A 12247-nucleotide genomic window follows, 5' to 3' on the forward strand; every position below is an offset into this window, starting at 1 on the left:
TTCATTTTAATTTTACTAATTTTGTTTTCATCTAGGACCCACTTATCTCTCAGTAGGAGCCTTGCCGGTGGTAGCATTAAAATTCTGGTTACTGAAGAAAATTTGTTTCTCCATTAAAACATTTTTTAATTAGAATTTCTATAACTTTTTTAAGCTTTTTATTTATTTGAGAGTGAGAGAGAGAGAGCAAGTGAGCACCAGTGGCATGGGGAAGGGCAGAAGGAATGGGAGAAGCAGACTCCCCACTGAGCTGGGAGCCCGACGCGGGGCTCTATCCCAGGACCCTGGGATCCTGACCTGAGCCTAAGGCAGGTGCTTAACCAACTGAGCCGCCCAGGTGCCCCTCTGTAACTTTTCGTTCTGGAGTGTGAATAGTGTATTGTATTTATTGCTGAGTCTTTGTTTTATTGTCTGTAGATCCACCCCTTGAATTACCATCTTTCTACATGACTCCATCTCATCGGCAAGTTGTGTTTGAAGGAGACAGCCTTCCCTTCCAGTGTATGGCTTCATATATTGATCAGGACATGCAGGTGTTGTGGTATCAGGATGGACGGATAGTTGAAACTGATGAATCGCAAGGTATCTTTGTTGAAAAGAACATGATTCACAACTGCTCATTGATTGCAAGGTAAACTTTTTTAGATGAGAAATTGTCTCTGTGGATCATATTTATTTCAGAATTGTAACGCTTAATTACAGTTTAAGTCAATATTTTATCTTCTTGCATTTAAAAATGCAAACATTTGGTTTTCCTTTTCCTGATTGTTACTCATATCCAGAAATCAAATAGCTACCTTTTCCATCCAGTTGTGACCAAAAACAAAACAAAACAAAACAAAAAAACAAAAAAGCATAGGATAAAAGAGAAACACTGTTAAACTTTTTGTTTAAAATTTTAGGAGGAAAAATGTAGACTTTAAATACCAAACTTCATTTCTAACTATTTCCTACTGCTAAACTCTGATTTTCACTTTTAGCAATCTTTTACTCCCTTGGTTAATGCTACATTTTAAGATACTTCCTTTCCCTGCTCCACTAGTATAAAAGAATATAACACCTGTCCTGTTAACCCCATGACTGGTAAGATCACCAAAATCCTTAATTCAAATGAATTTTATGGAGTATAAAAAACAGAGTAAAAATAGATGTATTATCCTCACTATATATTTTATTTTGGTAAAATCTTAATCTGTAGATACTGAATTTTCTTTTTTTATTCTCTCTCTTCATCTCTATGTGTCTCTTTCTTTTTTCCCTTCCTACCAATTTCTTAGAACTCAGCTTGAATGTTTAAGAATAGATCTGTAGTTTCCCAAGTGTGCAAGGGCATCTTAGGGTAATATCACTGCAGATTCACAGAAGTGCCATTAAAAAAAAAATACACACACACACACACACACACACACACATATGGAGGGGAGAGAGAGAGAGAGGGAAAATAAAGATCCTCTGAGTTGAATCATGTCCAGAGTTTTTGGGGTAGAATATTCTATTTTATAATTTCTGTTTTCCCCCTGAGATTTCCTGTCTTGTTAATGAAAAGCATATTTTCCTTTGTGTCTTCTAACATAGAGCAGATGCTTTTAAATCTTTGCCTGCTCCTTCCAACATCTGGGTCATCTTGGGATCATCACCACTGACTACTTTGCTTTTGTATATATTTTATATTTTCCTATTTAAAAAAAAAAAAAAAACACTTTTTATGTGTCTAGTAATGTTGGATTCTGTCCTGGATAGTATGAATGATTCACTCTAGAGAAGCTGTCAGAGTCCAGCCTATGGGCCAAGAATATTTTTTACCTTTGTAACTGGTTACATTTCAGATGGTTATGTAAGTACCTATATAATATCCTTGATGTTGCTTCTTGGCCAGAAAAGCCTAAAATAATTCTTCTCTGGCCTTTAAAGGAAAAGTGTGCATATCCCTGACTCTGGATTCCCTTGTGTTTGCTTGAAGTCAGCTGGTTTTTGTTTCCTCAAGCAGTTAGATGGGCTAAAGTCAAACTCCTACTTCTGTCCTTTCTGTGATGTAGCAGCAGCTGAAGTCTGCTCGGTGTCACCCTGTCTGTGGGAAGCAGGGGCCGGTTAGAGATCTGGGTAGGTTTTATACACAGAAGTTTGGGCTTCCAGCCAGGTTCCTTTCTACCTCGGTCCTCTGATTTGTCAACAGGTCAGACTGAATTTCTGTTTGAGTAGGGCCTATCCTTGGGCAAACGCCATTGGAAACGATTTCCTGGTCTTAGTCCTCAGTGCTTATCCCTTCTTCCTAGGGTCACCTTCTCTCTGGTTTCTGCTTGTTTTGGATCGCTGCCCATGTGTTCCGATAGTTGTCATTTTGTAGTTTGTCCAGGGCTTATAAATAATTGTTAACTGCAGGGAGGGTAGTTTGATAGAAGCTGGTCTGCGACGACCAGAATCAGAGTTCCTTTATCAGGGGGAGAAGATTGTTAGAAACAGTTTACTAGGTGCCACTGAGAAGACTCTTAATTATTACTGTACTTGTAGTGTGGTGATAATTTCATAAGCATATACATGTGTTAAAACTCATTAAGGTGTGTGCTTTAAGCAGTTTCTTACGTGAATTAATGATAATTGACATATCATATGACAGTAAAGCTTTAAAAATATATAGAACCCTGGGACGCCTGGGTGGCTCAGTTGCTTAAGTGTCTGACTCTTGATCTCAGGGTCATGAGATTGAGCCCCACATTGGACCCCATGCTGGACGTGGAGCCTGCTTAAGATTCTTTCTCTCCTTCTCCTCCTTGCCCTCTGCACCCCCCCACCTGCCTGTGCTCCTGCTTTCTCTCTAATTTAGAACTCTTAAATTTTGCAGCTATAACTAGAATAACTTTATAAATTTATTTCTGTGAGTCATAGTTTAAGTTCTTTATAGCAGTCTAAAAAATTAATTCTAAGGTTAGCATCCTTGCCTGATTGTTTTGTTGGGAGGGACTCTCGACCAACATGAAAATCTTTCATAGGAAGACTGAGGTCCTCTATCCTGAATTTGCCTCGCATAATAAAGACGTTGCAGGAAAAGGAGATAAACGGTTGTTGCATTGGTTAACCTGAGGCAGTTGTTGATTCTTTGTTGGTTTCCTTATGTTCTCCATCCTTTGCTAGTAAGAATCAGCGTTTGTGCTGTTCCTCAGAGATGAAATGGAAGAGGAGGAAGCATCTTCCTCCTTAAATCTCCAAGCACACGGCCTTGAGGATTGCTGAAAATTATATTCTGATCATTGGTTTTAGACGTGGAAGGTATTGCTAAAGGTTTTCTTTAAAAACATGTTGGCAAAGTATGTTAGGCCCTTAGGTCCCAGGGGGTGTGCTGACGTGGGCCGTCACAGGGACTTCACTTACAGAACTGCTGTGTGGGGTATTTTGAGTTTTAGAAGAAGCGTGGTAATGCTTGACATTTGTTGGACACCCACACGGCAACCAGCCCAGGCAGTTAACAGTGTCACTCGATGGTGCTGCATTCCTTTTGCTGGTGCCATGCTCGAGGGTGACAAATTTTGGTGATGACTGTGGTGCGGAGCAAGTACTGTGTGAAAGTCATTGTGGAACATGCAAGGAGGGTATCGTTGTCTGTCCTCTCTCTGATGTTAGGTTAGTTTTGGAGTGCTCAACAGACACACACAACCCATCGGGAAGTACTTGTGGTTATTTAAGAACAAAATATTTACCTCAAATTGATGTGTGTTATATTTTTCAAATGGCCATGAATTTATTAGGACATAGACACACAATTCGGGGATTTAATTTAGTAAATTGAATTTTAATTTAATTTACTCTGCGAAACAGTTTTCTGGTCAGTGAAGATGCCGTGAACCAGGAAAATTTGGGAACCTCTGCACTGGAGAATGATTATTTATTTCAGAATTTGGCTATTTAGATTTAATATAAAATACTTTCTGTATCACGTTATCTCGAATGTATTTATTACAGCGTATTGCTTTATTCACTGACTTAATTAACAAGGATGATAAACATTTTCTTTGATTCAGAGTAACAGTGCCTCAAAGTCTTCATTAGAACGTACGATGTTGTGTAGCCATTAGTCATTTAGGAGGCTGGAAAAATGTGTATTAACTTCAAGACATAACTTTGTCGATTAATTAAGATGATACAACCTTTATGTCTAATTATCTCCTACTTTTCTATTTATATAAAAGCATAGCATGGTGGTTCGTGTGGCGGGGAGAAAGGTTAATTGAAGGTTCTGACATCTGCTCTTTAATTAATAGGCTTTGTATTAGAGAATTAGGAGTTCATCTTGAAAATTGAATTTACTGACAGCTATTTAGAAATATAGCCGTCTTCTAGATGGAAGTATACCTTTACATGGAAAACTCCCTTTGTTAAAGCAGTAATTGGTAATTTATTAAATCTTTTTAGAGACTTGATGAGTTCTTCTGCTAAATATTTTACCTTAAATATTTTCTTAATTATTCACTAACCACTATCCATCTCCTTCCTTTGCGCTTGACTCTTTCCCTCCGAGTCAGTGAAAAGGTAGATGTAACTTGGAAACATCTCCATTAGTTTTGCCCGAGAATGTGATGTTTCTGCCCTTGCACTTGCTGTGTCCCCTCCTGGCTGCGTCCCCCCCACCCCTCCTGGCAGGAGTGTCGGGCATGATGTCCCCTTGCGCTCCGTTCATACGTCCGTCATAGCTCTCGCCACAGTGTTTTAAGTAGCTCTTCACCTGCTTGTCTTGACTTGCCCCTGAGGTACTTACGTGGAGGGATCGTTTTTTTAAGTTTGTTTTTATCTGGCAAGTGCTGTGCCCACAGCATGCGTTCAGACGTACTTGCTAAATGAATGATAGGAGCCTAGGGCGTCTCCCTTTTTTGTCTAACCATTTTTTTCTCTCTTTTTAAAATCTTTCTTCATGCAGTGCCCTAACCATTTCTAATATTCAGGCTGGATCGACTGGAAATTGGGGCTGTCATGTCCAGACCAAACGTGGGAATAATACGAGAACTGTCGATATTGTGGTGTTGGAGAGCTCTGCACAGTACTGTCCTCCCGAGAGGGTGGTAAACAATAAAGGTGATTTCAGGTCAGTGACATGGAAAGTGCTGGAAAAGTGATTTGCCCACATCTGTTTTTATTCTTAAAGGTGCATAATTGGTCCCCTGTCCTCAAGAAGAAAATTTGAGAAATAATCTATGTATTCCTCTAAATATCCTTCTATATCCAAGGACTGCCCTTTAGACCAGTGATTTCAATCATTCATGAAGATGATGAAGAAAAGGTGCCTGAGCTTTATCTCGGATATGTTGATTTAACAGTCTCTGCAGGCAGAGTGTTTCATGTTTAACAGTTTGTTGTAAAAGTTAAGAACCACTACTTTAGGGAAACGTTTTGGAAATTCTATTAAAATTGTGAAATTCAGACAGGCTAATGGTATGTCCTGTTTTTCAAGGGCTCTTTTATGGATGAACTTTGGAAGGTTTCGTATTGCTGAGTTACTTTTAACTATCAGCAGTTAAGTAGACATGGTAATTAGGAGAAAGCCATGGTCCATTACCGTCCCCAGTTTGGTTCTTTTTTTTTTTTTTAAGATTTTATTCATTTATTCATGAGAGAGGCAGAGACACAAGCAGAAGAAGAAGCAGGTTCCCTGCAGGGAGCCTGATGTGGGACTCGATCCCAGGAAGGACCCCGTGGGGTCATGACCTGAGCCAAAGACAGATGCTCAACCACTGAGCCACCCAGGTGTGCTCCCCAGTTTGGTTCTAAGCAAGAAGGAATTTGGAAATGAAAGCTTTTGGTTGGCCCGTAACTTTGGGAGCCGTTAGTATTGGCCTCTGTGTTGAGATAAGCAGAATAAGTTAAATATTATAATCTTTTTTAAATAGAAAATTTAGAATTTGTGAGAGGTGACAACTTTTCCCTTAGACTCTCCGTACTTTGAAGGTTGTTTAAAAAACATCTTTAAAGTATATTACTTATTTGATGTTTATTACATTCAGGATTTTAATAATGACTTTATAGTTGATGTAAATGAAGGGAACTGTGTGGCTCTTTAAAGCAGCGTAAAGTTTGTTGAGTACCCAGTTAGTACTGCCTGACTTTGGTTCTCCTAACTGCCCAAGTTTTAAGGGTAAGAAAACCCTTTGGTTTTAATCTTTTAAATCCAAGGTGAAGAAGCAATAGCAACATCTTCAGCTCAGCTAGTTCTTCATTGCTTTTTTTTTAAAAAATATATCTTTCGTCCTTTAAAAAAAAAAAATCTCCCTGACCCGAGTATATGGAAATTAGCATTTATTGTTGCCAATAAAGCTTAAGTCCTTTATGTAGATTAACTGTTAATAGATAATATTTATTCTGTATACTTTAAAACAGAATAGATAGCACTTATGAATTTCGTTATATTCTGCATCTTTTATTAAGTAGTCATAATGTTTTATATTTATGGTGGATTTTCTATTTTTGCTCATGATTTGAGTATTTTACATTTTTAAAAATAGAAGAAGAATCTGATTATTTGACTGATTAATGAATTAGCTTTTGACACTCCTTAGTATATTATGCAGTTCCACTTTCACTGCATTAATAAGATTTTAGTGTTGTTTAATCTGTTTATGCAGATTTTGGTAATCAATTATATTTTGGTATGACTGCTATTATAATTTATCAGTTCCTGTGTTATAGGTCAACTGTAACTTTTATGAAATCTATTCATTTCATTCCCAATTTTGGAGAAATGGAGCTCAAATGGCGAAGATTTCTCCCCACTGTTAGTGACAATCTGTGCCCACAGGTTTGTGTGGTCACTTGCAGAGGCAGTACTTTCTCCCGGATAATTTCAGTTGTATAGTGTGTTGGAGGTCTGCTAGACCGCCCCCCAGTGCAAAAGTTTGCGAGGAGGACTCACAGGACCCAGCATGTAGTTGTAGTCACAGCTGAGATCTAGTACAGAGCTTTAGGAAGATACGTAGCTGGATAACAAGGGGAAAGACATAGGTGCGTTCTGGAGAGATCCACGCAGGCCTCTTCTTACTCCTCCAGCCGTGAAAGGGCAGCAACCTCCATACATGCTGCTGCCCAGGGAAGCCCGTTGGAGACTCAGCACCCAAAGTTCTTATTGCTGGTCATGTAGGCGCCCCCTCCCCCATCTAGCATGTACCAAAGTTTCAGACTCCTGGGAAGAAAGCAGGTTCCAGCATCAATTGTACTGCTTGTCCAAACAGTCTAGGCATGACCAACAGCCCTCACCAGTTAACTGTTCATAGGAATACCCCCAAGTCCCAAATTCCTAGGTGCCACTGAACGGCCAGCGGCTAAGCGAAGCAATCCTGCACCTGCTGTGTGACTCTTGTCCACGCTTCTGCTAACTCCGCTTCTGTGCCATCTTTTGAACCGGTTTTCTTTTTTTAAATTTTTTTTTTTTTTTTTTTACTGGATATAAGTTTTCCTGTGTGTTTATAGCAATATTTAGAACATTTTAAGAAAAATATCCTCTGGTATTAAAATAGATGTGGCTGATGGTTTAAAGCAGTTTAGTCCATGCTAACCTTTTCATTTTTTTTTGTCTTTATTCTGAAAGGAATTTCTTTCTTCTTTTTTTTTAAAGATTTTATTTATTTATTCATGAGAGACACAGAGAGAGAGAGAGAGAGAGAGAGAGGCAGAGACACAGGCAGAGGGAGAAGCAGGCTCCATGCAGGGAGCCCGATGTGGGACTCGATCCTGTGTCTCCAGGATCACACCCTGGGCTGAAGACGGTGCTAAACCACGGAGTCATCCAGGCTGCCCAAATTTGTTTCTTCTTGATCTCTCTTGATCATACATGACCTGTTCTAGTCCTTGATTTACACCTCCGCTGTAATTTGCGTCCGCGTAGGTTTTCTCATACCCTTGTGTCTTCATCTGCCTAGATGGCCCAGAACGTTAGCAGGCATTACCGCGTATCTTCAGTGTACCCGGAACACCCATGGCAGCGGGATCTATCCCGGAAACCCACAGGATGAGAGGAAGGCTTGGCGCAGATGCGATCGAGGTGGCTTCTGGGCAGATGATGATTATTCTCGCTGCCAGTATGCGAACGATGTCACCAGGGTGCTTTATATGTTTAATCAGGTAAGTACTAAGTCTTCCCATTTGCTGATTTAGCTGAAATACCAGGTATTTGTGTGTGTGTTTTAAATACTAGTAAAGCATAAGGATTTTGTGTGTTTCCATTCAGTGGATCTGTCTTCAGGATCAGGCCTGTCAACTCCTCCCGTATTCCAGGCTCCCTGTGCTGTCAGTCTTCCTTTCCAGTCACTGCCTTTGTTTGAATATCTTTATCATCTGTATCCACTGGACCAAATCCCAGCCATCCTTCAAATCCATCTGGGAAGCCACCTCTTGGGCTTCTTTTATAATCTCTTTGTCACAAGCGATCCCTTGTCATACGTGTACTACTCATACGGCCTTTCTTGTCTTTGCTCCGATGCATCCTTTTTCAACCTGGCCGGATTATAAGCAGCTGGGAGACGATTTCCATGTTACACATTTTCTGGCGCTCCTCGGTACCTGTTACACCCTTTGCGTAATGGTTGGTGCCGAGTTGTGTTAAGTCAATAAATAAGCAAATGTAAGACATCACTGGCAGCGTGTGGCAGTACAGATAAATGCTTCCTACTCCCGTGCGTAGGGGCTCCAGGGGGGTTATTGATTCCTCCCAGTTGGAATACTCAGGAAAGACTTTACTTAGCAATTGGAATGGAGTATGTGCAGAATTTGGATAAGGAGAGATGGAGACATGGTGCAGTGTGTTCACTAGATGTGTTTTGATGTATGACTACGTTTCAAAGTTAAAAAAAAAAAATTCAGGATTAGTTGCCATTATAATTCCAGTTTTCTCAGGTTTGAAAAAGCATTTTTAGAAGATCCTGTGATAAATGATAGAGTTTGAATTCATTGCCGTGTTTTGAAATGGAAAGATAAAATGTCAAAATTCGTTGATCATTTTTGCCTTTTTAATCTAGATGCCTCTCAATCTTACTAATGCTGTGGCCACAGCCCGACAGTTACTGGCTTATACTGTGGAAGCCGCCAATTTTTCTGACAAGATGGATGTTATATTTGTGGCTGAAATGATAGAAAAATTCGGAAGATTTACCAAAGAAGAAAAGTCCAAAGAGGTATTTCTCTGGTTCACATTTGGAGCTTATAGCATATCAACATATGGTCATGTGGTATAGTTCAGTCCCTATATTTAAAGCCTCTTTATGTTTCCTATATTTTAATTAGGTGCACTTTTTAATTTCCAAGATTGTTTTTGAGAAATTTATGCTTCATTCATTATAATCATCTGTTGTTGGAAGGAATAGAGGGGAGCAATTAGTTCTTGGAAATTAAGGTACCGTGATAGAGCAGAGCCAGCCCATGAGAGAGCAAGGTCTTCCGTCCACCTTGTGGGTTGGCGACAGCTACTTCTCTCAGGCATTCTGAGATTGTTCTTCTCCTCACAGCCACGTGTTCCTTCTCTCTCTCTCTCTTTCCAGTTTTATTGAGAAATAATTGACATTCATCACTGTGTAAGTTTAAGGTATAGAGCATGATGATTTGATTTACAAATAACTGTGAAATGATCATCACAGTAAGTTAGGCTAACATCCGTCTTCCCATAAAGATACAATAAAAAGAAAAAAAGGAGGGGAGGAAAGCAAACTTCTTTGTGTGATGGGGGCTGTCAGGATTTGCTGTAACGACTTTCCTATATACCATGCGACAGTGTTAGCTGGATCGCCGTTTGTGCGGTCCTTCCCTCGTTCTTACCTTATGACTGGAAATTTGTACCTTCTGACCACCTTCCTCCTCCTCCCCCTTTCCTCACTCTCTGCCTATGGTAACCGCAAGTTCGTTCTTCCTTGTGAGGTTTCTTTTTGCCCACATGTAAGTGAGATCAGATAGTATTTGTCTGTCTGTCTTTCTTTTTAAAGATTTTATTGATTTAGGTATGAGAAACACAGAGAGCGGCAGAGACACAGGCAGAGGGAGAAGCGGGCTCCCTGCAGGGAGCCCGATGTGGGACTCGATCCTGGGACCCCAGGGTCATGGCCTGAGCTGAAGGCAGGTACTCAACCACTGGGCCGCCCAGGAGCCCCAGTATTTGTCTTTCTCTGTTAATTCACTCAGCATAATGCCTTCAGGGTTCCCCATGTTGTAACAAGTGATAGGATTTCCTCACTTTTTTTTATGGCTGAATAATATCCCTGTGTGTGTGTGTGTGTGTGTGTGTGTGTATCACGGCTTCTTTATCCTTTCATCCGTCAATGGATACTTAGGTTGTGTCCGTGTCTTGGTTATTATAAATAATACTGCCCTGCATGTGGGGGTGCAGATGTGTTTTCAAGTTAGGGTTTTTATTTCCTTTGGATGTATTTCCAGAAGTGGAATTTCAGGATCCTGTGGTAGTTCTATTTTTAATTTTTTGGAGGGTCCTCCATACTGTTTTATGTAGTGACTGTATAAATTGACGTTCCTACCAAGTGCACAAAGGTTCCCCTTTCTCCATATTTTTAACAGCATTTTCTTGTCTTTTTGGTGGTGGCCCTTCTACCAAGTGTGGGGTGGTATCTCCTTGTGCTTTTGATTTGCGTTTCCCTGATGATTGGTGTTGAAGACCCTTTTCATGTATCTGTTGGGCCTTCGTATATGTTCTTTGCAGACAGATCCTTTGCCTATTTCTGAATTTTGTTATTGTCATTTGCTATTGAATTTTATAAGTTCTTTATGTATTTTGCATATTAATCCCTTATCCGATTTGCTCTGTCTTTTCTCCACTGAGTGTTCTTGGCTCCCCTGTCAAATATTATCTTCTGCTACCTTTGAGCTTACTTTGCTCTTCTCTTTCTAGATCCTTAACGCCTAGAATTAGGTTATGTGCACTCTTTCTTGTTCCTTAATATAGGTGGTTATTGCTGTGAACTTTGCTTTTAGAGCTGCTTTTGCTGCATCTCCCAACTTTTGATATGTTGCTTCTGTTTTTGTTTGTGCCCAGAGCCATTCATTTATTTATTTATTCATTTATTTATTATTATTTTAAAGTGACCCCTACACTAAATACGGGGCTTGAATTTACAACCCAGAGGTTAGAAGTCACGTGCTCTACCGACCGAGCCAGCCAGGCACCCCTCAGGAACCCTTTATAATTTCCTTTAATTTCTTCTTTCATCCATTGGCAAATGAATGTTGTTTAATTTCCATGCGTCCGTGAGTGAATTTTCCAGTTTCCCTCTTGCTACTGATTTCTTGTTCCGTGCTCTTGTGGACAGAAAAGATGATCTCAGTCTTCTTGAATTTGTTAAGACTTGTTTTATGGCCTAACATATGGTCCCTTCTAGAAAATGTTCTGTGTGTACTTGAGAAGAACGTGTGTTCTGCTGTTGTTGGGTAGACTGCTCCGTGTACATCTGTTGGGCCCGCTGGGTCTGTGGTGGAAACAGATCCGCTGTTTCCTTTCGGATTCTCTGTCTGGATGATCCGTCCATTGTTGAGAGTGGGGTGTCAAAGATGGCAACGGCTAGTGTTTTCCTGTCTGTCTCTCCTTTTAGTTCTGTTTTTGCTTTGTATATTTAGGTGGTCCAGTGTTGGGTAAGGAGGATTTACAGTTGTTGTATCTTCTTGTTATATTGACCTCTTTATCATTTATAATGGTCTCTGTTTCTCTTTACTACTTTTAAAGTCTATTTTGTCCAATACAAATATAGCTACTTTCTTTGTTTTGGTTTGGTTTTGGTACCATTTGCTTGAAATGTCTTCCTCCATTCCTTCACTCTCCACGTTAGGTGTGTCTTTAAGGCTAAAGTAAGTCTCTGTGCAGCATATTGTTGGATCTTGTTTCTTCTTTTGTTTTGTTTTTTTGTTAATGTTTTTGTTTTTTTTAATCTTTTGACCCAGTCTGTATCTTTTAATTTTCTTACATTTAAAGTAATTATTATAGGTAAGGACTTATTTTTGTCACTTGGCTCATTGTGTTCTGGTTGTTTTGTAGATCCATTATTCCATGATTCTTATCCTGCTTTTTTGTTTCTTGGTGTCTTTTTGTATGTTTTGACTTCTTAGTTGTTTTGTTTTGTGTAAGTAGTGCAGGATTTTTCCGTGTGGTTGCTGTGAGGCTCACATGAGATATCTTTTTTTTTTTTTTAAGATTTTATTTATTTATTCATAGAGACACAGACAGAGCGAGAGGCAGAGACACAGGCAGAGGGAGAAGCAGGCTCCACGCAGGGATCCTGAT

The 12247-nt window shown here is 39.7% G+C and overlaps 1 protein-coding gene across 1 annotated transcript in view; it reads left to right on the forward strand.

The window, feature by feature from the left end:
• ADGRA3 (adhesion G protein-coupled receptor A3) overlaps positions 1 to 12247 on the forward strand; it is a 121138-nt gene that overhangs the window by 61110 nt on the left and 47781 nt on the right. The window contains exons 7-10 of the mRNA XM_025437227.3: positions 418 to 631; positions 4907 to 5071; positions 7896 to 8097; positions 8991 to 9146. Of these exons, the coding sequence (XP_025293012.1) occupies positions 418 to 631; positions 4907 to 5071; positions 7896 to 8097; positions 8991 to 9146 (737 nt within the window). The remainder of the gene's footprint in view (positions 1 to 417; positions 632 to 4906; positions 5072 to 7895; positions 8098 to 8990; positions 9147 to 12247) is intronic.

Source organism: Canis lupus, chromosome 3 (genome assembly GCF_003254725.2).
Source record: "Canis lupus dingo isolate Sandy chromosome 3, ASM325472v2, whole genome shotgun sequence".
In the NCBI taxonomy this organism is placed as follows: Eukaryota; Metazoa; Chordata; class Mammalia; order Carnivora; family Canidae; genus Canis; species Canis lupus.